This window comes from Sylvia atricapilla, chromosome 19 (genome assembly GCF_009819655.1).
Source record: "Sylvia atricapilla isolate bSylAtr1 chromosome 19, bSylAtr1.pri, whole genome shotgun sequence".
Classification (NCBI taxonomy): Eukaryota; Metazoa; Chordata; class Aves; order Passeriformes; family Sylviidae; genus Sylvia; species Sylvia atricapilla.
In genome coordinates this window covers 7045734-7072379 of record NC_089158.1, presented here as the reverse complement: position 1 = coordinate 7072379, position 26646 = coordinate 7045734, and the positions used below count along the sequence as shown (strand labels likewise).

The following is a 26646-nucleotide window of genomic DNA, read 5'->3' as shown; positions in this document are numbered from 1 at the left end:
CCAGAATAATAACCAGGCTTATAAAGGATATTTCATTTGAGGATACATATTGCTGCATCCCCTATAACAGCAATACATTCTTTTTATGCTCCTTATCCAGCAGCGTGAGGCCAAGGATGTCAAAGTGCCTCCTGCAAGTGAGTAAGCATTTTATTAGGTGGGAACACCATGGCTTGGAAATGTGCTCCGAGCCCAGGAGCGGGTGGCAGACCCCTTTGTGAGGGGGGATATCTGCCAAGCACAGACCCAAACCTTGTTCCAGTGGTGGTTTTCTCCAGCCCACCAGGACCTCTGGGGAGAAGTTTACCAGGAAAAGGAGGAAGCGACTTAAAGATGCTTTTGTTTGGAATGTTACAGACGATGGAGGTGAAGGCTGCTTGAACCTCACCCTTCCAGGGGGGATTTGTCTCATCTCACCACCCTTGTGCTGCCCTTTTGTTCTCAGCAAGCTGAATGTGAAGGACGCTCCCAGCTTGATCAGGATGGGAAGGTTTGTGCTTCCCAGTTCCTCGCGCTTGATGCAAAGACAAAACCACAGAGTTTTAGAAGGGAGAGAAGCCTAATATTTTGTAGTTATGAGAAATGCTGGAAAACCCACACAAACCCTGAGAAACTGAGCACCAGCCAGCTCTGGCAGCGGGAGGGTGGGTGGGGGACATTTATTTCCTTGCCCTCCTGCCCAGGCTGCTCTGGCCTCGGGGCAGACCCTGCCCTGCTCCGAGGCACACACAGACCCGGGGAGCAGGAGAGGGAAGAGCCGAATGCTTCAGTCCCTGGAGTACTCCACATTTTTCTTCCTTTGTGAAAGCTACTGGGGAAATGGCAGAGAGCATCTGCTCTGGGAGGGGAGGCTTCCCCGGCTGCCTCCTCCCACCCTCCCGCACAAGACCTCGGGATGCATTTTCTGCAGCTCAGGCGGTTTTCACAGGGCCCTGAGTGAATTTTGCCCTCCCTGATTAGATAACCAAAGGAGCAGTGACTGTACTCTCCAGAGAGAAGATGCTGTCTCTTTCCTGCCAGAAGGACAGCTGGAGGGAGGGTGGGATTTTCAGCATGCAAGCACTTAGCCAGATCAAGGAAATGGGATGCAAAGCATTTTAGGCTAAGAAAGGTTGTTGTGCAGGGAAACATGAGGCTGCTGTTCTGTTCGGGAGATAACGCTTCTCAAAACGCTCCTGCGTGCCAAACTGCAAGCCTTGACTACAGCAGGTCATTGCCTCTTTAAGGAAAACAAGCATGACAAGTCAGAAAAAAAAACCCGTCACTGTCTCTCTGCTGGAAAAAACTTTGATCATTTAAATATTATTGATGCGCATTAACCCCAGCAGAGATGGGCTGGGTGATGGGAAGTGCTTCACCTTGACACAGGGAAAATATGTTGCTTTCTGCTGCCTTGTCTTTTGTTTCATATATCAAATAGGAGCCCAGCCAAGTGAATCAGCTCAGGAAGCATTTCGGATGTATTTGATTTTTTTGGGGAAGGTAGAGCTTTCCTCATCTTTACCAGCTGTGGGGGTGTAAGCATGGATAAAAACAGGAGGACTGTTTAAAGGAGGGATCTATAATTAACAACCCCTCAGAAGGGGAACTTTCCTTTTAACTTACTATTAAAGTGGAAGTGTTTGGAGAATATACAGTTTTGGCTCCGGGGATCTCCTCTGTATCCTTGGCTGAGCCCTGTGAATTCCTCTAATTCCTGCCTCAGAGAGCGTCTGGCTTTAAAAACAACTCCTGCTACCCCATGGAGGACTCACCTCAGTCCCTTGGGTGGATTCCCGTGCTCCAGGAGGGCAGCAGAGGGAGAGGAGCTCCCTTCCCAGGCCAGGGCTGTGTTCCCCCAGCAGCCCCGAGCCCTGTCCTGGGGAGGAGCTGCCTTCCACAAAAGCTTTTTAACCTGAGCAAGGAACGTGTCTCTTCTAAAGGAGCTGACAGCAGCAGGGCGGGGTTTCAGGTTAGTGGCTGAAGAACTCACTCGTAATGAGTGAAGTAATTGAATAAATGCTGACAATTTGATGTGGGAAATTCATAATCAGCTCGCTGTGGAAGGCTGACGTGTTCTTTTCCTCTTCTTTCCTCAGCACTGGGATAAACACATTGGTTCTCTCCCTAGCAGGTGATGTGTTCAGCAGCACAGAACCAGCAGACCCGTGCACATGTTCCCCTCCCAGGCACACACGTGCCGACTCCCAGATAATTGACCCAGTTATGCTAAGATGCTATTAAGAAATACATGTGTAATAAATCTCAACACTTAACTTTTTTCTTGGGTCACGTGCTGGTTGAACACTCCCTTCAGGAGTTTTGTTGGCTCCCAGATCACAGTCCTGTGCCCCTACTAGAGAGAAAGGTGCCAGTCCTGGGTGGTGACAAATGAGGCCCACCCTAGGTGGCACTAAGAGCTGATGATGCAGGAATAACTGTGATTCCAACTGGCTTCTCAGATCCCGAGCACAGCTAATAAATCGTGGATGCAGACAGTAGAGCTGACATAATCCAATGCAGTGACTTTCCCCACCCAACCACCATCTCAGCTCTGTGCAGATGGAAGCTCAGTGAATTTCTTGTCATCAAGCCCCCAGTTTTAGCGTGACAATGGGAGCAGCAGCATCTGTGTCATGTATGTTGGAAGCAATGAATAGAGAGCTGAGCTCACTCATCTATTTGCATATTGAAGATATGGAAAAAACTCCTCTTGCTTACTCTGCTGCCTACTCAAATATCTCTGAATCAAGGAGGAGAATATGGGCCCTTTTGTACATCAGATCCCAGTGTCCTTGAATAAAATGATTGTTCAATCCAGCCTGTTGGGATGAGTGTGAGGCTCAGAACCAACTGTGGTGCCAGGAGGTCTCCATTTCTGCAGGGTGGTGGATGAAGGGCCGTTCCTGGATTAGGAATGCTCAGCAAGGTGGATACTTTGACTTTATGTCATCAGGGCACCTTCTCCCCTCCACATGCAATTCAGCACTTGCATTTCTGGGGCACGGAGGCTTGACCTGGCAGCTGTTAAATAAATCACAGCACACTCCCCACAAACCATTAGCATGGAACAGCACACACCCAAGGGAGACAAGCTAAGGACACGGCAGTGCACGGGAACAACGAGCCATTGGAGCTTTTTCCTTTTGGATGGAGTTGAGAGAGAGTTCTTTATTACAGAGAAAGTGGGATAGCAGAACACAGCAGTTCATCTATATCCCGTGGAGGCACTGGGCTGTGACTCCATGGCCAAGGCTGAGCTCATGTTTGGGCTTAGCTCTCCCAAACCAGCTCCGGATTACCATCTTTTTCACTCTAACAACTAGTTTTCCTCGATGTTATATATGTCTTAAGCAGTAGAAGTGAGATCCAGATCAGGCTTTAAGAGATGGCATTTACATGTTTTTTCTTGTGCTTCTGGTATTAATTTCATATGCAGTGGAAAAGTAATATCCTGTCTGTCACTAGAGAGGAAGAGATGTGCGTGCGTGTATACGCACAGTCATTCCTAACTGTTGAGCTTTTTCCCTCAAATTTCGTTTTGGGGAAAATTTCTAAATTAAAGTGAAAACCGGACGCAGGAACAACGAATGTGAAATACCAATAAGGCCAAAGCACGAGATGTTTTCTCTTGTTTTCGTAACTCGTGGTCTTTGTGTGTAAGAGTGTATTGCATGGCAACTGCATTCACACTTCCCTTTAATAAAAGATCCAAGCAGATGGACCCACTATTAACGTGTATCCCCCAGATTTGCATATTTCATATTCATGCCAAGATGGCACTGAGCTCACATGGGATGAACGAGGCTGATATAAACACAATTGCACCAGATTAATGCAGTGATCAAAGAGTATTGTCCCGGCATCCCCGTTAGGAATCCAGTTTAATATTAGTTATTAATATTGTTAAACTCCTACCGGAGTCAAATTAAGGTCTTCCAAATACAGTCGGACAGGGCTCTTAGGTACTACAAGTTGATGAATATGTTATGAATTCCTGAGAGAGAGGGCTAAGAAACAACATTTGCATCTGAGCTGTGAAGAATCCACTGCTGGAACTGTGCAGACCTTGAGCTTTGGTCCAGTGTGCTGCGTAATTAGGACTCGCTTGAAATTCAGATCTTATCCAAGATCTGTATCTGGGTTTCTCAGAATTCAAGTGCAATCACTTCTAGTCAGAAGACAAGCCTATCTGTAATATCTCATCAAATATTAGGCATTACAAAGTGGTATTCTGGAGCCCAAAATATATTTGATCGCATTGTTCTAGTCCATTAATCAAACACCGTCCTGTACATACTAATAGGATCAAACATTAGGAAATATTTATGAATGAGCATTGTTGTGACTGCAAAAATTAAACACAGCAGGTTTTAAATACACAAGATCTCAAAAAGGAAAACTTGATTATCTCCTACATTTCTGGTGCCAAATTCAGAGTGAATTTTAAGTGAATCTTAGGTAGCTTGTGCTTGAGTAATTTATACCTCCTTGCAGCTCCCTTCAGAGTGTAAATTGTACCTCCTCCCACCTCTCTTGAACTGTCCCAAGGAAATGAGGTAGCAGCAGTTTTGGGGAGGGGCTGTGAGTCCCCTGATGGTACTCGGGGGGTTCAAAGCTCAAATCCAGCTGTGATATCCCTGATTATGTTCTGCATCTGCAGCTCTCAGTGGAAATAAACCCTGGCTTGCCAAAATGAGTAATGGAAATGTGATGGCATTTCCACTGTTTCTGGGGGCTGGGTGGGGTCTGGACATGGTAATGTCCCGGGATTGTGAGAGTTTTGTCCCTTACTTCAAAGGGGACAGAATTTTGCTCATTAGATCCAAAGGCAAGGCATGGCACTGGCATGAGGGATGCAGGAGCCCCACCAGCTGTGGTTTTGTCAAGGATAAATCATGTCAAACCAATCTAATTTCCCTGTGGCAGGGCAGCAGGTCTCTGAGAGGGGAGGAGCTGCAGCTTGACTGCAGTCAGGCTTTTGACTCTGACTCACGGGGTGTTCCAGGAACGAGGTAGGGGCATATGGATGAGGAGAAATGCTGTAAGGTACCAAACCAGCTGGGAAACACACAGAAAACTGTTTGCTGTTTGCTGTCCAAGTGGAAGGATGGCTTGAATACGGTGCTGGAGGGGTCTGTGCAGCTCTGGCATTACTCAATGCTTTCATTAGTGACTTGGGCAGTGGAATATGGAGGAGACATATTGCAGCTGTTGACAATACCAAGCTGAGAGGGGCTGTAAGTGCTCTCAGAGAACAAGAGAAAGATTCAAAAATCTTGACAAACTGATGAAACAGGCTGGAAAGAAGAGATTGATATTCTACAAGGACGAGAGCAAAGCTGAATGTATGAAAACCATTGAAATGTGTGTCCATAAATGGCTGCATAGGCAGCATTTCTAGGAGAAAGGGACAATACCATGGGCTAGAAATGGACCCTAAGCCAACTATGATGCCCTGGTTGTGAGCAAAGCAAAGCTGACACTGCTGTACAAAAAGAGAGCGTGGTGTGGTGCATTGGTACATTGCTCCCATCTCTGCTAAGTGCTGGGGAGGAGCAGTTTTGTCATCAGACTTTCAGAGAAATACAGAAAATGAAAAGAACAGTTGAGAAAATAAGCCTCCCAAGAGGGAAAGAACTGTAGTCCGTTGCCTAAGGCTGATGAAGATGCAGTAATAATCTCCCCAAATATAAAAAGATGCTACAAAAGTAATGAACTGTTGCTCACAGACAGAATTAGTGGGATTAGACTGCAGTAAAAGTAATTTGGGTTAGACTTTGGGGGAAATGTTCCATCTATAAGAATAGCTGACACCCAGAATAGACCATCTGAGGAGCTGGTGGAGTTTCCCTTAAAACCTCCAGGGATGAACAGGTTAGAGAAACTCTCTTGTCAAGATCGATTTAGGCAGGGTTGATCCTACCCTGGGGGAAGGAGATGGACTAGGTGACCTCTCAAGATGCCTTTTCCTCTTTTTCCCTGTGGCTCTGTGTTTATTTTGTGTGGCAGTGATATTGGGAGAGCTGAGAGCTTGATTCTGCATATTGGGTAAACATTTTACATTTAAATTGGGAAGTCTTGTTTACTTGTCAGTCCGTTGTTGTTTCAGTTTAAATTTTACTAATTTGAGTTGAACACTGAATTATAAATTACAGTGATGGGTGTATGAGGGCTGTCTGAGGAGACAGGTACTGAAACCCGTTAATCTATCGATCACATTGATTGGAGTGTTTAATTTAGAGTAACATGTTCCTATTTTTAAATATGTTTTAAAAGACTCTTTTAAAAACAGTTTTGTTTTATCGCAGTGCAGGAACTCTCCTTCTCTCTGATAGGTGTGCATCCTTAATCAGGCACATGGAAAAGAATGATGTTGGCATATAGGGAAGATGCAGGATGAAACCTTTGCTACCACAATGAAAGGAAACCATCAGGTTTTAAATGAAGCCAGGCAGTGGTCTGGCTGCCAATTAATGAACACATTACTGCTAAGTGATAGCTTTAAAAAAAAAAAAAAGAAGTTGCTGAATTCTCATAATGGTTTTTTCTCCTCTTTCCTCCAAACCTGGCCGTTTACTGGGAGAGGAGCCCCTCCAGCAGTGGATGCAATAGTTCAGGGCCTGGCAAAGAATAAAGACCCCGGACTGTAAGGGGGATCTACGACAGCAGAATGTAATTCCACAAATTAATTTGCTCAGGACCCGGGGGTTAGCACTAATTTTGCACTAAATACCAGGAGAGCTTTGACGAGCGCATATAGCAAACACTTCAATTTTTTGCTTCGTCCCATTCGGCAGCCAAAAAAACTGCCAGGTTTACAGTGCCCTCTAGTATCGCTCCGGAGCATTAGCTCCGCTTGGCACCTCCGGAGCTGCCACATCGCAGAGCATCGCTCTCTTACCGCAGCTTTCCTCCGGCGCTTTTTGGCAGCGCTGGGGGAGAGGAGCGGGGCTGGCCGGGGCTGTGCTGGGCACTGCTGCAGCCAGCAGAGCTCTTGTCTTTCAGCCTCTTCTAGGATTAAAAAAAAAAAAAAAAAAGTGTTTGGAGTTAAAAATGCGTTGCAGTGAGCAGGCTGCTTGGAGGAATGATGCTTGGAAGAATATGTTCCTACCCATGGCGGGGGGTTTGGAACTAGATGATCATTAAGGTCCTTCCCAACCCAAACCACTCCGTGACTCCTTGTTCAATAGTTTGTGCCAATTTGGCAAAGCAATGTTAATAATAATTTGCCTTTAAAGGGTACTTTGCAGCTGTTGCTGCACAACCACTAACTAGCAAAATGCTGGGCAAGGAGAAGGAAGGACAAAGGAGAAAAACCTGAGTCATATGAAACCCATTAGACATTAGCCAGGACCACATCCCAGCCAGCTGAGGTCACTTAACACAAGGACTCCTCAGAGCTGTGACCTTCAGCCTTGCACAGATCTCTCCGTGGAACAGATGCAGAAAAATTCCTTGGTGGACCGGGATGTGGCACCTGCTGTAAGAGTGGGCATATTTATAAAGCACCTCTAAAGATTTCCACCTGCTGGAGCAGCCTTTGGAGCCTCCCTGGGTAAGACTGAGCTGATGTCGTGCAGGATTTCTGCTGCTCTGAGAGGTGCCTTGGGAAAGGCACCATTCCCGTGGAAGCAGAGGGGAATCTTCAACTCCTGCTTGCCTCTAAACGTGCTGTGCCCACGAGTTCTTCCTCAGAAATCCTTTTTCACAGGAGCTGAACTTGCAGTGATTTGTAAAAAAAGCTGCCTAGATCGTTATTCTAAGAAATCATCCGAGTTCCTGGCAGTGAATGAGCTGGTCCAGATGATGCCCCTGGTACATTTTCCTTACAGGGAGAACTCTTTAAGCAGTGAACTCCAGCGGGCACAGTCAAGCTGGTACGACATGGAAGTTATTAAGTTAACATTAACTATGGAAATTTAGGAAATGAATTGTTAACATCCATCCTCAGACTTTTCATATCGTTTTCTATGGCTGCTGATGAGATTGTCACGGACAAAAACTGGCATAAAATGGATCTCCTTTAATACCCAGCATGATTGTGCCTGCACTTTCCTTGGAAATACACAGCCAGAGGAGAAAGCCTCCTGTTAACTTACTGAATGATTTCTGGTTGTTTCAGTTCCTGGGTTACAACTGGAGTCACTTGAGTCACCTTTTCCCAATGGCACTGCAGAGACCAAAATCTGGTTAATAGCAACCATTGTTACTTTTTGAGAAGATAAGTAATTCTCTCTGATTTTGAACCATCTGTGAGGGTATCACACAAATTGAAAGTGGAAATCTTACATGAAATAGCAGCCAGTGTGTCTAAAGGACAGGGAGAAGGTAGAAAAGTGTTGCTAAAATAAAATCATAGTGAAAGTAAGAGATGTAAAAGGTAGAGAGGAATCATGAAGCCATTGGTGTGTATCTAAGGGCTGAACTGAATCTTATTTTTCTCACTGACTTTTAGAAACCAACCCTTTGAGATAGTTTCCCCTCTCTTTTGTATTGTAAGTGTATATGGTACATGCAGGTGGGTTTGTTTTTCAGTGTCATTGCTAACTGCAGGACAAAAGGATGTACAGGGATAACCTGCATTCCAATCAAGCCTTGTCCCTCCATACCCCTCAGGTTTGTGGCACACTGACAAATTCTGAAGCACAGGTTCTTTTTCACCAAAATATTTTCATGCTTTCTCATGAACTGTGCATTCAGATACTGACCTTTCATTATTGGCAATGTGATTTCCATGCTTGGAGCCACAAGAATCTGAACTAAGAGGTCTGGAGCCCTTCTGCTTTAAATTCTACCTTCCTGCAACTGGTGTGCTAGAAATGAAGGGCTATCTCATTGTATATGCAATATGTAAGTGGTTTGACAAGGATGTCTCTTAACAGCTCAAGTGTCAGCTCTGGATGGATGGATCAGGGGTCTTGAAAGACACACTACACATCTCTGCATCACTGTTCATAAAAACTTTACCAAGTCTCTCAAATTCCTTGCACAGCAATACAAGCAACTGTCTCAGCTTCTCAAGGGCACTACACCTTTGATAATGAATATATTTAAACAAAAGGGAACAAAAAACCCCCTACCTTTGCTGACTATAATAGAAATGCAGCTTTATACTTTCATATTTCATGGGACATGAAGGTTCATCATTTATTGAAAATAAGATGTGGACCTTCAGTAAGATCCTGTCTGGATTTCATTTTCAGAGTGAAATGCCTTTCTGGTAAAATAAAAGAAAGTGCTTTTCTCAGACAAAACCTTGTGTTCCAGCTGTGTTGCAGTATTCTCCTGGCTACTTTCTCCCTTTTGCTGTGCTCTCTGTTACAGCTTATTTTCTCAGCTAAGAAACTTCTTTTGCAAATCTGTTTTCTCCTTCATATTTAAAAATTATATGGTTCACGTGGGCCAATTTCCATACGCCTTCAGGGACTTCAGATTTACTGTTATTCCTCACCGGCCAAGAGACAAATTAATTTGATTAGAGCTCAACCCTCAAGAGAGAATTTTGAGGGAAGCAGAGTCCAATTAAGGAATACCTGGGGTCAGCTAATGAGTGAACACCCCCCCTAAGGAGTATTTTCTCCCTCTTCCATGAGCTGAGCTCGCTGTACATCAGCAACATCTCCAGATGCAGATGTCACAGGACTTCTCCATGCAGCAGGAGGGTGAGGTGTGTGCTGCTGCTCGTGGTCTGTAGTTACAGGCATGGGGATAAGCTGAGCTGGTGGGGAGGAGGCAGCTCAACGTCAAACCCCAGGCACAAGCACCCAAGGAAGAGGCTAAAAATGACTCCTGATCTCCTTTCCATTGGACAACCAAACAGTGCTGGGGACTGGGGACACCGAACGAAAAATAGAGATGGCAAAGGAGACTTTCAACAACAGGGCAAGCAGAATAACTACCACCAGTTTCTGAGGCAGCTCTCTTGCCTGCAGTACCTCTCTGACATCCAGGCTAAACTGTGCAATGGATGCATTCCCAGTGGATGAGGATGAGGCCACCAATCACTTTGCAAAGTGATATTTGCTGTTCTCACAACTCACCGGAGTGCTGGGTCAGTGGCTGGAGGACAGATGTCAATGGAAACCTTCTGTGCTGCAAAACATTGTTTGGGTGGCTCAGAAGCTCTGTTTTCTCAGAATAAATATCAGATTAATGCAGGGGGATTTGATTGGAGGCACCACTCTCTGGGAGATGCTGGCTGTGAGATGAGATATGGAACTGAAGTGTACTTGTAACACCTACTTGTAATATTTTAACAATTCAGCAACAGCTTTGTAAGGCAGGTTATTAGCTGGACAGAACAAAGCAATTTCAGCCTGAGTAGCTGAGTTCTTTCACTATGAACGTTGCCCCTGCATTTTTATGTCTGTATAGTGTTCCTGACTTGATTTCTTGCATGGGGTTTCTATGCATTATTAAACTCCCACTGTTTTCCACTCCAGAAATGGCTGCATTTAGATTTAGGTGAAATTTTGGTGGCAAGGTTAATCTGCAAAAATGCTATGTAAGTGCATGCAAACTATTAATTACTACTCCTGTATTTTTAAGCTCAGAACCTATGGCTGCAGGGATGAAGTTGGTGCACTGGCTCACTAAGTTACTGAATACTCATTCTCTCCCTTTGGAAGAGCAACTCTCCCTCTTTTCTCTTTTTCTTCTTTCTTCTTTCCTTTTTGCCCAGATGCAATGATCAGATTGTTAGTCCTCTTTCTCATTGTGAATTGTCTCCTAGACACTGAAAGATGGCCTGGGGGGGTTTGTTCAGAAGATTAGCATCTCTTCCCAGAGCTGTCCCCAGCTGTATACACACTTATAAATCCATGGAAAGGACCCTAAAGAGCAATATAGAACCTGATGATGCAACAAGCCAGGAGACCAAAAAAAAAAAAAAAAAAAAAAAAGAATAGCCTGCTAAGAGGACAAAGGTAATCAATACTAATAGCAAAACTGAAGATTTTAAAAGCCTCTCAATGAAGTCAGGCACAATGCTACCAGGCAGTCAATGAAAAATGAAGTGTGCCTGCAGAGAGGCTGGGGGCAGGTCAGAGAGAGAGCAGACCCTGTTTTGGGAGGGTCTTGGCTGGGTCAGTTCCCCTGGATGCCCTTGCCCCAAGTAACCCAGCCAGGCTGGAACACAGAGGGGAGAGCAGTGATGGGCATCCAAACAGAGCCACCACATCAGCCAGTCCAGCTGCAGCCAGAGGAGGGTGTGTCAGTCATAGAATCATAGACACAGAGTTGGCTTGGAAGGGACCTCAAAGATCATCTCATGCCAACCCCCTGCCATGGGCAAGGACACCTTCCACTCAACCAGGCTGCTCCAACCTGGCCTTGGACACTTCCACGGCTGGGGCAGCCACAGCTTCTCTGGGCAACGTGTGCCAGGCCTTCACCACCCTCCCAGGGAAGAATTTCCTCCTGATATCTAATCTAAACCTACTCTCTTCCAGTTTAAAGCCATTTCCCTTGTCCTACCACCACATGCCCTTGGCAAAAAAGCCTGAGAGGACAGAGCATCTCTTTGCCCTGTGCGTCAGCACTGGTGCCTGGCTGTGAGCTGCCTGTGAAGAGGAGGAAGGTTGCTCAGCTGCTGTAGTTCTGCCAGTCCTTGGCCCCTCTACTGAAACTGCTACAAAAGCAGAAAATCACTTCAGCCAGAACTAAAGGCAGCAGCAGTGCTGTGGAGCTGCGCTGGGATCGTTAGGGTGGTTAATATTCAGCAGGCATATTGCTAAAAAGGCAGTGCATGCTAAGGAAAAAGGCAACAAACCCCAGTGCTGCACACAGGTCCTTCTGGCAGAGATATCAGCAGTGACAATGTTGTTTGTACAACAGACAACTTGTATCCCCTAAGAGCAGACCCACTGCCACGCCACATCTCGCTGAGGTCATGGTTGTGAAACCAGTCCTGAATAACAGGGGCCATCTGTAAGCCCATGAAATAATGATTAAATGCTTTTTACTGGTCCTCAGATGACTTCTCTACTTTGCAGAAAATATTCTGGTCAAGCTGATGATGTGGCTTTGGTCAGGGGTCCAATATAAATAGCACTAACTAGTACCCAAGTCTGTGCATCCACATACAGATATATATTTTACAAGAAGTCTCATTTAGTTCATAAATAAAAAAAGACCTTAAGGAACTCTTTCAGAAGGCCTGCAGCTGAAGAGAAAGGCTGTCTGTCATCATGAATGCAAGGTGGCTGTAACAGGAAATTTTCAATGTATATAGAGACTCAGGAGTCCAAAATGTGTGATCAGGCAGAAAACCCAAATCCCTCTAAAGGGCCACCTCTTGCTATAATGCAGGTCTTTTCTGTAATAGAGTCAGCTCTGAGATAGGACTATTGCTGCACTGCAAGCTGCAGTAAATATTAATGTGTGAAGCTGGATGCCACCTCTATTTCAGGACGGAGGCAAAAGCCAGCCTGATGGAGGATGAGTCGCAGTCCTGCCAGGGAGCTGGTGCACTTCCAGGGCTTTTGGTAAGGAATCTTTTCCTTTGGAGTGATTGGATCCTGCATTTCCCTAAAGAACCACCAGTGCCTCCATTTTACTCTCTAAGAAAGGCATGAGGTCTGTCTGTGCTTGGGGCTGTGCCTTGGGGGAGTGACATTTGCACTTCATGCTGTGTTCATTGGAAAACTGCCCTCATGCCAGTCCAGCATTTTGTAATGCAACCCCCCAAGGTCATTCCCTGCCAGGTGCCGAGTCTGATGTTAAAAGCCCAACATCTACCACCTTGCAAAGAGATTCTGGTGTGTACATTGCATTTGTTTGTCACCGTGCAATTACTCCATAAAGAAGGTTAAATATGTATATAGCTCTGTGCCTGTGTCTATCTTATAAATTAATCCTTTCCTTTTCTTGCCTGCATCATGACAGTATTTAACTAACTTACCTAAGCAGGTGTCTACAAGTGGTATTACCAGACCAAACATCTGAATGTATACTTGTCCTTAAACATAATATTATTCTAAACATGGGATATAAATGTAAGTAAATATTATACTAAATATTCATGTTTACTATCCCATGCAACAATAAATGATTAAATATTTACTAGCCCACTTACCTGTGCTCTTGTGGGCATAGCTGCCTAACTACTTATGCTACAGAGTGTTTTTGTGGTTGATTAAAATGCAGTTGTGTGTACATCTGCAATGTTTGGCAGGCCTGGTTAAACAGCCACTTACAGAGACAAGCAGTGAATGCTATTCCTTTTAAAAAAATTAAGTTTCTTATTATAGATTCTGCAACATTCATGAAGCTCTTATTAGTGGCATGCTAGGTACCTGAGGAGCAGCAGGTTGGTTTTGAAGTGTTGGGATGCCCACGCAGTGTTACTCTGCAAACAAAAAACCCCCAGGCATGAGAAATAGCCTCCGTTTGTAATGAGTCCTGATTATCAGCTTCAGCTCATAACACAGGGATAAAATACAACTGTTTTCCTTTCACTGAAATGTATGTTTTTATCCAGGAATAATCCTGTTAGGTCAGGAAACAGGAGAGAAGTGGAGGAGTAACCCAATACTTTCTTCAGCAGAAAATAGAACAACTGGGCAGATGGCACATTCCCATATCCCAGACTGACGAGGGAAGGCATTATATACCCCCACTGCAGGAGGATTCAGGCAGCATTTAGTGTTTATTCCATCCTTGTTAAACTTTCTGCTCTCCAAGCAAGCACTGCTGCTGCTGTTCACTCAATATATTCCAGCAGAAGCAATCTGCCTGCAATTAGTCAGCAATGCAACTCAGTTCCTGGGCAATCTCAAGTGGCAGCAAGCACAGTTCCTGCTCCCCCTGCTCCCTCTCGAAGCAATTTCCACACCCTCGTGATGCACAACAGAAGGTGACCGACCCTACTTTTTGGAAGGTCACTGTAAAAACTCCTAATAGAAATAACTGTTTTGGTTCAAATTTAATGGTAGAAAGATACTTAAAAACCTTGTCTGTGAAACTCATTGAGAATTAAATTATCCGTAGAATTTCAACAGGGAAGGAGAGGAAGAAGAACAAGCTCTTTGATTTTATGGTGGATTCTAAGCAAATAACCTTAAAGGCTAGAGGTTGATGTGGTTGCAATGTCTTTTATTTGAAAGAAATTAACTCTTTGGGTCAAAGATTAACCTCATGGCAGGTTGTTATGCTGGAAAATATCTGGTCAACCACGCCACAACCATGTAGCATCAACCAGAAGGGCTGAGCAAGGTGAACTTTGTAAGGGAGAAGAGACTGCAATGAACATGGAAGAAAAAAAAAATCTCAAAAGAAAGCCATTAAGTGCTTTTTCATCCTAACTAAGTTCATTGTGAAGGGTGGTTGGGAAAAGGGGTAATATGAGACCTTCTTATTGAAAAAAATATTGATTGTTAGGAATCAATAGCATTAAAAAGCTGTGTCTTAAGCACCAGGCTTTGAAGGCCTCCACAAGCTTTTCCGTTCCCTGTCTATTCTCCTGCCAAAACTTTGATAGATTCAGCCTGCAAACCAGCAAATGCAGTGATTTGATGGTGGCCAACATATATTTTAAAAAATTAAGGTGTCAAGCATGAATTTTATTACATCTGCAATCAGATGCACTTCCTTCAGTCAGCTCATCTGCAATTAAGTCCAGCTGTTCTCAGTGGAAAGGACTCTTCCAAGGAAATTGCTGTAAAATTTAATGGCAGAGTTTTCTTTGGTGCTTTGTTGTAAATATTGTTTTCCTAATAGGCTTGTAAAGGGCTTCGCTTTTTCATTCAAGAGGCAGAAGATCTGTAATTTTTCAGGCATTAGAAAATGAATAGATCAGTGATAGGGTTCATAAAACTTATACAAAGATTCTCATTGTATAGCAACAGAAAGAGCTTTAATAACTTGAAGAAGAGAAGGTTTCTGAATTTATTTCTTTTTTGCTCTGCCTAGTTTTTTGTTTACATATGAAGGGGCTGTTTTTTAACTGACACATCAGACAGTTTGATCGATATCCCTTATTGGGTTTCTTCTGCCTAGAATTAGGTATGACAGCCAGAGAGGGGCACCAGATTGCAGACTTCAGAGGATGATCCTTCATTTCAATATTGCAGTGTAACATCCCACAAGGACCAAAATATTGCACCACGAACCCACGACACTGCAGTGCTTCCGTTTGCTGTCCCAAAATTCTCTTCAGCCTTTAAGCAAATGACGAAGAGTACAAACTTTTTTATCTCCTAAAGTGTGTCCAAAGAGCATCTCTTTCCTTTTTACCACTTAGGCAAAGCTTGGATGTGTTTTTCCTCTCTTCCAGCAATCTTTCAGCAACATTTTCAATCTGTGTGCTTCTGTCACTTCAGGAGAACAGTGCCTAAAATAAAACAGTGAGATTTGTAATTATTGGCATTATTTTAGGATGTAATGCTGAAGCATTAAATATAACAAAATGAAACTATTTTGAGGGGAAATGTTGAGACATGAATGATAGCAAATGGTGTTAGTGTGGATTTATTTTCACCCAACCAAAATCAGACTCCTTCTCTAATGATGAAATATGACCTGGCTCTTGCAGAGAGAGTAATTTGCTAATTTGTTTAATGTTGTTCCCTGTGCAGGAAAGCCTTGCAAGAGAAAGAATTCAGAATGGATCTAAGGTGCAGGTTATTTTGGGGGAGAAAATGAAGCCACTTGTTATTCTTAAGACAATGATCATATTCCTTCTCTGGCAGCTGTGAATACTGAGGAGAAAACAACTCACTCTGGTCAAAAGTTGCATTATCACTGCTACATTGGTTTGCAGTGAAAGAGGTGAAATTATCTATCAACAAAACCCTTCTGCTGAGGCAGTGGAAGTCTTTCTACTCGTACAGTTTATTTGAAGAGCAGGAATGAGCTATACAGTAGGAGAAATATCCTTTTGCTAGTATACCCATATAGCTTCTTTGGCAAGTGCTCATGGCTTAGAATCCCATCTCCCATGTCTGCAAATAGCAAGAGTTAGCTGGCACAGTTTGGAACACTTCTCCAAAATAGTGTAGCAGTTAGGGAGGAAATATCTGCTGAACATGTATGTTCCTGTGTGCAGGCTTCAGAACAGACTGATAAACCTGCTCAGAGATGATTAATCAAAAGGATTTGGATCAGGAAATGACAAGGCAGCCAGAGCTGCAGAGGAGTGCAAGATTAGGTGTCTGTAGAAGAACGTCTTCCACAGAAGTGATTAGAAAATGAACCTCAGAAGCTCATGATTAACAAGGGAGGAGAGAAGGGCTAGAACATTGTCAGGCTCATACAGGAGGTGAACCTGTGTATGTGTTTTATTTGTATAGTTTGGTTAAGTCATTGCCTCCAGAATAGTGTCTGTGATTTTCATCTTGACATAGTCCCTGCAGTTGCAATGTTTGGGGGTTTTGATGTTGTCTGAATTAATCTGCTGGGTGTCTCCAGCCACAAGGACTGGAACAGTTTTCCTTGTTCAAGCCAGTGCTTGGGTTTCCTAAGCCATGTGAAAAATATCTAAAAAACAGACACAAAGTCATGGTGGGAACTGTGGATAAATGGCATCACCAGGATAAGAAAGCTGCAAATGGCACAGAGGCACCATTGTCTGTTCATTCACTTGAGTTGTGTGTCTCTTTTCCAGCTTATATTTAAAACTTACACCTGATGTATAGGAACTCTCAAGGTGTTTGGGTCACATTTCAGCCAGTACCTGATAAGGGAAACAAGCCCAAAATTATCTTTTAGCTCCATGACAGGACAGCTGCTGTAGGAAGCTGGAGATCTGGTTCTGCCTGCTCCCAGCATTAAGTGCCTTTATGGTTTGTGAGCGGTGATCCATCAGGAGGTGCATGACAGCTTCTAGAGAAAGCTTTCTTGGTCTCTGAAGGATTCAAACATTATTCAGCCATCAAATTCACAGCCTCTGTATCAGCATTTACCGATGTATTTGGCTTAAGTGAAGAAGAGCACATATAGAAATCTGGCTCTGTTTAAAATCGTAGATAGTCTGGGATCCAGTATTGAACTGTTTGAGAAGATGCAGGTTCTACCTTGCATCTAAATGTCTTGTTATTATTTTCCCTTTCAGCTTCTCTCTAGACTCAGAAGGTGACCAGAATTAATCTCTGTGTCTTAAGTATAAAAATTAGTCATGGAACTTTGGAGGCTGGAGTGCTCCAGAGTCTCAGGATAATACTCTCCATTCCCTTTGGGCTTCAAAAAGCAGAAAGACTCTTTCCGTGATGTGATGGGAATCCTCATGAGAGCACAAGAGAGCATCTTCACCATGGGAGGTCATGGGAGGTTTGCTTTAGGAACTTGACTGGCAGTTCCTACTTTTCACAAAACATCTGTCCCTCCAGTACCTGAAGTTTTGATTTGCATCCAATGTCTTGAACTCAGCTCTGGAACACATTGTAGACTGAGCTACATGGAGAAATAGCATTTATGGGCTGTTCCCTTTGTCCATCAAGAAGTGCCATATGTCTACACACAAGTTATCTTCTAGCAGCCTGTCTCACCACTTAGAGGGAAATAATTAAACAGCTTGAGAATGAAAACAAGACTTCTTGGCACCTCTCTTGTCCACTCCTTTTGCATTTCTTGCTGCAGTTCTGAAGCGCCACAGCCAAGTCCCTGTGCACAGCTCAGCCCCACACAGGATCAATAGCAGAAAAGATAAATCTGTTGGAATTGACTACAGGCCGTTCTGTCACTAAGTGACGATGAAAAATGATCACTACTTGAATACACTGCATTTTTATCTTTAAATCTTTCAATAGAAGCAGCGTCAATAACAGAGCACTAAATAATCTCTAGATAGAAGGAAAATCTTTCTTTTTTTTTCTTTTTTTTTTTATAAGAGGGAAGATGGATGTCACTTTTTTTGGAGGCCTTAAATACTGAAGTACGGAATTAGATCTGCAAATTCCAGTAAGTGATTGTCTGTTTAGACAAACAATGTCTCATTTTTAGGAAAGACTGGCTGCATTCTGCTTGAAAACATTTCTCAATTCCATATCATGGATGCACCAGGGTAACTCTAAGTGGAATATGCAGAAATAAAATAAATAAGGATTTTTTTTTCTCATGTTCCTCTGGGGATAATATATCTCTCTGAATTGGATACACCTGCCAGAGATGGCCTTTCTTTGCTTTAAAATATGTCTGACCTTTCCCTGAGCTAACTGGATGCAGTTTACCATATTGGCCCAAGCATAAAGCAAAGTCTTTTTCAGATAATAGCCTTTGGAAACAATCCAATCCATTCTGCATCCACTGCCCACGCCACACATCCCAGCCCTGTGGACACTGTCAGCTGGCACAGAGGAGTGGCAGCAGGCAGACACCGACAGCGTACAACCCTGCGTGTGGCTTTTGGGTTTGCTGCTCTTGGCGGGGCAAGACCCAAAAGGACTGACCCTGGCTGGGGGTGCTGGAAGCTCTGTGGCCCCACTGTGAGGGCATCTGCTCCAGTTCTGTCCTGACAAAATGAAGCCAGGTTTTTGTTTGAAGCCAGTTTGTTTCCACATCATCTGGGGCCTCCGTTATCTCCAAGTGTCGATGTCCCTTTCATTATGAGACAGCAAGGAACACTCTGCTGCCTTTGCCATCAAATTGGTTAACTTTTATCTTCCCCTCATGTCGGATGTTTTCTGAGGGGTTGGAAGCTTCTGGGTAAATCCAGTCCAGTGGCAATTCGAGCAGTGTCAGTTGGGTCCTGGTAACATGTTGAGTGCCGCAGTGACTTGTGGATGCTCTGTGCACTGTTTGGATATTTGTGTTCCCCTTAAAACCCCCTCCAGAGGCAATGCTCTCTTGGTTGTAGACTCTGTGAACTGAGCTCTGTTTAGATGCCCTGCAGATTCCAGATTAGGGTCTTGAAGCAGGCAGCGGTGCTGTAGAAGGGCTTATCGATTGAAAACTCCCTTTGTATGTACTCCAAGTTTAGTTCAAGCTGCTCTCCTGAGTAAAGGTCAAGATGAAGTACTGAATTTCTGAAATGCTAAACTTCTGAATATCCCAGAACTTTGCTTTATTCTGACTGTTTTGTCTGGATATCTGTTTAAAAGTTTGGCTGCCTGTCCTCTTTGATGGGTTGATGAACAACAATGAGTGTGGAATAGCTTGAAGAAAATACCGGTCTGTGCAGTTGCTAGAACTGCTTGACTTGTCTGGAAAAAAGCAGGTTTCTATGCCCTCATTCATCCTCAAGCATACTTGACTATATTTATTTTTGTTGTTGGCCTCCCCTTCTGACAGGTGGAGAAGAAAAAGGGCCTGCAAGAAAAGCAGTAAAGAGAAAAAAACCCAGACCTTATTGTTTCAGGATGCTTGGTGCTTTAAGGGAAAATCAGCCAAGTTTCATCTGTTAAAAATCCTGCTGAGATTGATTGGTGTATGGAGAGGTGATTATAAAAGCCAGCAAGTAGCTTAATTAGGATGGAGAGTTATGAGAAGTAGCTTGGCTTTTGTGAGAAGTACTGGAGCAAATGACTCTTGGCAAGTGGCTGGTGGAATGGGGAAAGCTAAGCTCAGGAGTTAGAGGATTGCTGCTTGGCATGCTGCATTTGTATTTAGAAGGAATAAAGCTGAGGTTTGCCAAACATGCCTGAATCTGGTTTGTGTCAGGCCTTATTGTCCTGAGATTACATTTTGCACAAATAATATTTACTAATCAGGGACTTGAGAACTCTCTGAACTTGTCTCAGGGATTTTTAGTGTGTCAGGCTTTTTAATGAGCCGGGGGGAAAAGCAGCCTCGGCTATTCCAGGCTGCAGGTCTGAGAGTTTGCTCCTGGCAAGAAGAAATGCCATATACTGTACCACAAACTTTATCCTATTTACTCTCTTAACAGTGGGGACAGGGCCATCTAAAACTTCCCTGTGCCTGTGCAGTGAAGAGCAAGAACTCCTGGATGTCTCAGGCAGGTATTGAACGACCATCACGCTCTGAGCTTCCCCTCGCCTGCTGCAAAATCCCTGCACAAGAACCTGGTAAAGGAGGAGAATTGGAGCATTATGTATTCAACAAATTCTGCTGACTGCTGCTAGGCAGTGAGGCTGGAATGATTGTGCCAAATCCTGATCTTTCATGATAATGGAAGCGGAATTTTCCCCAAAGCAAGCCAGTATCAGAAGGAAAACCCAGGGGACAAGAGAGAGCATTTGAAAATATGGCCCAGGCATTATTAAAAAAAAAAAAAAAAAGGCTTTAACTAGTTAAATTACAGAATACACAAATATCCCAGAATTATGTAAAAGCCTGATCCTGCAGTGTTTAGGTGGGGAAAATAATGTTTAACTGACTCTAATACTGCAGAATCATCAGTATAGACAAGAAGAAACAACTGGGTCATTCTGTCTCAGCCACTTGCATATTGCAGAGCTACTTGTCTGTTCTTGCTACTATTTCATCCCTGCTAATGTCTTATTTAACCTGCTCAGGATAGTTGTGATTTTGCAAATATGCAGAATAGATTAAATTTTAATGACATCATTTAAAAATACATATTTGTGCAGATTTTTCAAAATGACTGGGATCTGACTGTGTAGGGCAACAGAACACGAGTCAAAGCCCAATTTAAAGAAAGTACGTTTTGAGCAGGCATCAACAGATAGACTGAAAAGCAAGGCAAAAGCATAGGGGTTTTTTTTAGATGTTGAGTGGACTAAATGCAATGTGAATTTATCTGCAAACCATCTGTGATTTCTGGTATTTTTTGGTGCCTTCACAGCTCTAATTTTAAGCAGTTCTGTAGCCTTTAAATAATGGTACTTTCTTCCCATTTGGTTTTTACAGCAGATTCCCCATTTGATCACTGAATGTTTAAAGAAAAGAAGTAACTGAGTTCTCTGCAGATTGCACACATACAGAATAAAACAGCAGCCTTTTATTTTTGCAAGTAAAATTTGACATATTTTGGGACAGAATTCCTCATGCATAAAATAACACCATGAGTCTTGCTGGGTATGGTTTACTTTTTGTTTTTTGCTTTACACTTCTCATGTAAATTCGGTGCTGGAATAAGGTGCTAAGTTGACATCTCTGAGGAACCAAGTTCCAGAAGCAGCACAACACCACAGCAGATCTCTTTCAATTTTCTCAAAGCTGATATCAAGAGTGCCAGTTTCATCAGGCAAGAGGGAATCAAAGAGTCATAATCCAGCCAGCCCTTGGTGGTTCTGCAGACAAATCTGGATTCTCTGTGTGTCACGGGGACTCTTCATAACCATAAACTGAAAGAAAACTCTCTGGATTACTGAATAGCCACTGAAAAATGTAGTTCCTATAGTGACAGAGAGCCCCTAAGGGGACAGGGAGGCCTCCAGGTCTATTTTCCATCCACCATGATGTGGGAGAAGATCCTTTTGAATGTGAGCCTGGTCGCCTGAGAGCATGAAACAATAGGAAGCTAACTCTATTCATCCCACAGGAAATCTGATGATAACTACATCATTGTCAGCTCAGTTCATTATTTCGCTGTTTCTTCTGGCAGGAGTGTTCAGATAAGATTTTTGCTCACTATTGTTGGATATAGTGGGGGATTCTGATTCAGGGAACAATAGGAAAGAAATAGCACTGAAGAGCAAGTCTCCTCCACATCTGAAAATGTCTTGCCATTTCAGCCTTCTCTAAAGGGAGGCAGGACTCATTCCTTTCTCTTGGCAGAAGCCTCAAACATGAGTCAATAACCCCTCAGCTTCTCTTCTGTTTCAATAATGCATCGTGTAGTAAACTCTGTGGCTAACTGAACACTGAAAACCTGAAAGAAATTAATAGGAATGTAAAAATAGCAAGAACATCTTGCCAATTGCATTATTGAGCATCACAATTATTTGGACAACAACAACAACAAAATCAGTTTATTATATTTATCTGAAGTGCTGTCAAGAATGTAGCAATGAAGTATGAAGAAATGAAGAGGTTCTGGTGATGAATATCAGTCCAGCTTGCCATAGAATAAATATCAGCATTTATCTCTGTCAGAGGAAGATAAAGATAATTTCTTATGTTATAAGTTATTTCAAATATTGAGCCCTGTTCAGACGTTTTGTGAGAGATTATCTGCACTTGCTTTGAAACCAATAGTGGCCATTAATTGTCTCTCCTGACAACAAAATTAATTTCTCTTAAATGAGAACTCATTTTTAATTGGACACTTTCGTCTCTAACAAATTGTTTACAGTACCTCTGCAAGGATTCTGAAGTCATCCCTTTGCTTTGATGTTGCTGATTAATTACAGCCCACGTGGTTCTTAGTAGCTGCAATTTGAGTAACATACTTTGCTATGAAATGTTCATCTTAATCACACACTCCCCCAGCCAAGCTTCTGCTTGAGAAGGGAACTGAACTTCTCTTGCTGCATGCGATGCCAGGCTGGATTGTTACTTTATACCCCTCCCTTCTCTCCAAGTGAGTTCAGAGCTTATGTACGTTCCGAGACTGACAGCACCCAAAATGAAATTCTCTCTTTAGCCACAGAACAGATCCAGAACTGGCAGCTCAGAGCAGCTTTCCCTCTCCCATCTCGTAGTGTCTCTGCTCAGCATGGAGCAGCAATGATGGGGAGAACTGAGCTGGCTGGAGAGTCACCGTGTTAGCACAGGGGTCTGCCACAGCTAATTAGCCAGGCTGAGACACAGGGTTAATTAGTGTGGGCAGGATGCTGCACTAAGGGAGCAGGGCTGCTGTTTGAACCTCTCCACATGACACGGAGTTGTGCCATGTGGATATACCCCCTATGCTTTAAATGGGATTTTTGGGTTTTTTTTTTGGTGGGAGATCGCCAGGTCCTTGAACTTCTGGTGGGGAAGATAAAAGATACCAGTTCTGCTGCCTGCTCAGGTGTGGGAACCTGCCTCTATTGAGCCACCCAGATAATTTTGCAGGAGCCCACTCAAGAGCTGTCAAATAATAAGATTTTTGGATGTTCCGAACATCAGCTGGATTCTTGCTTTTATGTTTTATTAATGATTTTAAGGCAAGAAGATTTTTATCGGTACCTTGGAGATATCCCTGTTCCACATATTTTCTCTCCATAATGCCCCCTTACAATGCACCTATAATGAAGATGAAGTGAACATACTGCCTTGGCTTGGGCAAGCTGCCAGTTAAGGAATTTTGCTTAAAAGAAACGAGCAACATCGGCACGGCAATGCCCTACAAATGAGCACACAAAATAATGCAGCCTTTTCCTTCTAGATGTGGCAAAACAGGAGGAAGAATAACAAGAGGAAAAGGAGCTCCTGCTCTCTTCTTCAGCCATTAGCTGTAGGTGTTGAAGCAGTGCCTGCCTTAACTCCCCACGGAGCCAGTGGAGCTCTGAGTGCTCTGAATTGCCTGTTGTCTGTTCTGGAGGACTTGGCTCCTCATTTATGCAAGAAAAAGCAGATCCCTGGAGCAAAAAATTCTGAATGCCCTCCTTTGAGTTTCTAAGGCAAAGCTATGCGGTGCACTTTGTTCTACAGGGGCAAGTTCCAAATGATTCCTTATATATTTATGGGTTTGTTTTTAGGCCACTGTTTTGTCATTTATTTAAAAATAGTAAAACAACTGCCAAATATTTTCTACTGTTCCAGGTAGGATGTGAAATCAGATCAGAAATGTTCCTTGCATTTTGGCACCACAATGACAGGGCTCTTGGAGATATATAAAATGAGTTCAATGTTGACATGTAAAAATATATGTTTTAAAATAATAACTATTAAATGAAAAAGAACCATCCATGTCCAAGTGATAACACATAAAATAAGTTACAGGCATCTGCAATATGCACTGAGAATCTGAACTTTGTAGCGGGAAGAAAAATGTCATGTAGGAATGATCTCTCAGCCTGCAAGTATTCCCTTATAACACAATACCTTCTTGACTAATCTATTTTAGTCCAAAGAAAGGTATTGTATGTTTCAAATAACCAGCATTACAGATCCATAAAGAGTTCAGGTTGCTGGTCTGGCTGAGATACTCCTGTCCTTTCTGCCTCTGGCTGCTTTTCTTTATTCAGTATTTTTTAACACAAAGAATTATTCCTAGCTTGTTCCTATTTGCCTTACTAAGTGTGCTCAGTCCGTTGCTGATTCTTTGAAGCACACTGCTATGTATTTCACTGGCTGTGTAGGCTGAGCTCCATTGCTTCAGCCTATATTGCTTCCAGGTTTGCTTTACCCCGGCGCTTGGATGGAACAGCATCCCTAAGCTCAAGAGAAGAGGGACCGCAGCCTTTTCATTTTCTCATTCTTCATGCTAAGTAATAGTGTTTCACTTTCCAATACCTCACATGGTGTTCTGAGAACATTTAATTGATTGGATACAATTTTCAGAATCCATCACTTGACAGACAGAAAAGTGTCACTGAACGGAGCGCGAAGCTTCGCTTCACTTGGCCACTGACACCTCAGCTGTTCCTTGTCGTATTCATTTCCATTTTACATACAAAAAAAAAAAGATCACCCGTGGCTAAAGGATCTGTGTGGATTTTGCTTACTGAATTTAATTAATACCTTTATGAAAGGGGTTGTTATTTACTTCAGAAGCTGAGAAAACAAAAGACCCATCCCTGTGCTGCAGTTTACTCTGTGTGGAGCAACTATTGGCCTATGCAGTGCTTCATTTACTTTAGCTCTATTTATTTTAGCTGCACTCTGAGGGTGAAAAGAGCTGGAAGTGGCATAGGAAACATAACCAGCTCCTACAAAATCAAATCAGCACTGTTTACTGCTGTGAAAGCACTCCTGAACTTTGCAGTGCTTTGTAAAGGTTGGGTAATGAGGGCCTTGTTTCAGCAGTAATCACAACTGAAATATAGAAACACAGAATCACATGCTGGTTTTAGGTTATAAGGGGCCTTAGAGGTCATCTCATTTCACCCCCTGCCATGGGTAGGGACACTTTCATTGCACCAGGTGGCTCCATCACTAAGACAGGAACTAGAAACACAGGACCTGCACATCCCAGTCTCCCCAGGAGCATCAGGATGATGGAAGTGCTCTTGCCTGCATCCATCTCAGTGCAGTTATTGCAGCAGGACTGGGGAGATTGCTTCCCATTCCAAATGGTTTTATTTCTGGTTCTGTGCCTGGGAAACACCCTGCAGATCCACAGAACATCCAGGGGAGGGAATGAACCCTACAAATATCTCATTCTTGTCTGCTGCTTCCACAAGAGGGGAAATGGAGCTGCAGGCACTGATCACTTCTCTCTGGTGACCAGCGACAGGACCTGAAGGAATGATGATACAGAGCACTGTCAAGGGAGGTTTAGATTTGATTTAGGAAAAGGTTCTTCCCCCAGAGGCTGCTGGCACTGCCCAGGCTCCCCAGGGAATGGGCACGGCCCCAAGGCTGCCAGAGCTCCAGGAGGGTTTGGATAACAGGGACATGGTGGGACTGATGGAGTGCCCATGCAGGGCCAGGGGCTGGGCTTGATGGTCCTTGGGTCCCTTCCAACTCAGGACACTTTGTGATTCTATGAGTCTGTAATTTTTGTGATTGCAGGCATCTGGACATGGCACTGGGTGATGTGATTTAAGGGTAGTAGTGCTGGGTGGATGGTTAGAATTGATTTAGAGATTCACAGAATACTCTGAGCCGAAAGGGACACACGCGGATCATCAAGCGCAACGCTCAAGCATATGACCCACACATAAACCCACAACCTTGGTGTTATTAGCACCATGTTCTCTCCAGCTGAGCTAATCCCATGATTTCACAGGTTTCTCCCAATCTTGCCGACTCCGCGCTTGTTGATGCAGGTGGGCCAGGAAAAGAAGATAAAAGTTTTTAAGCGATCCCTTTGTGCCCCTCCACAGGCGCCCGGACTACATTTCCCGGCGTGCACCGCGGCGGCGCGCGCGGCCGGCGGCGCCGGCCAAGATGGCGGACGGGGCGCTGAGCCCCGGCGTGAACCTGGAGGCGTTCTCCCAGGCCATCGCCGCCATCCAGGCGCTGCGCTCCAGCGTCACCAGGGTCTTCGACTGCCTCAAGGATGGGATGCGCAACAAGGAGACCCTGGAAGGCCGCGAGAAGGGCTTCGTGGCCGCCTTCCAGGAGAGCCTGCACTCCGTCAGCCGCGACCTGGGGTGAGCCGCGGCCCCGGCGGGGTTCCCCTGTGGGCAGGGAGCGGGTCCCGGGTGTCCTGGCTCCTCTCAGCGCCCGCCGGGGCCCTTTGCACTCCAGGGGAAGGCTTTAGGCAAATAAATCCAGATGTTTATTCTCCTTCCCAAGACCAGACGCGTTATCCCTTTCGTAATGTTCTGCTCCGGAGTCTCCAAAGGGTTAAACGTGCTCATAATAGTTACCTGGGTTTTGTTCCCGTTTTGTTTTCACGGAGGAGCTGTGGGTGGGATTGCATTGACAGGGTGAAAGTGTTTGGCTGCAGGGAGATTTATCTCTGTATTTTGAAGGTTTTTTTAAAAAAAAATTCCAACACTTCCTAGGTGCAGACTATTCAGTAGCATCTAAGTGGTTCAGGAATGATCGCGTTATTACCAAAACTTGTCAGGCTGGAAAGTTTTCCCAGGTAAATGGAGTTGCTTGGTATCAGCAGGTGTGTTCTGTGGAAGTAGAGACAAACTGCTGAGGCTGAAGACGTGGAGGAAAGTTCTGGGCAGAAGAGAGAGGCTGGCACGCAGTTTCATTCAGCAATTTTGTCTATTTAAATTGAAAATCTACACAGAAACTGAATACTTAGTGTACACCTAG

General features: G+C 43.9%; 1 protein-coding gene across 1 annotated transcript in view; it reads left to right on the top strand.

Annotated features, from left to right (window-relative positions):
* Window positions 1-25808: 25808 nt before the first annotated feature.
* MED27 (mediator complex subunit 27) overlaps window positions 25809-26646 on the top strand; it is an 83563-nt gene continuing 82725 nt past the window's right edge. The window contains exon 1 of the mRNA XM_066332795.1: window positions 25809-26024. Coding sequence (XP_066188892.1) covers window positions 25819-26024 — 206 coding nt within the window. The 5' untranslated portion in view covers window positions 25809-25818. The remainder of the gene's footprint in view (window positions 26025-26646) is intronic.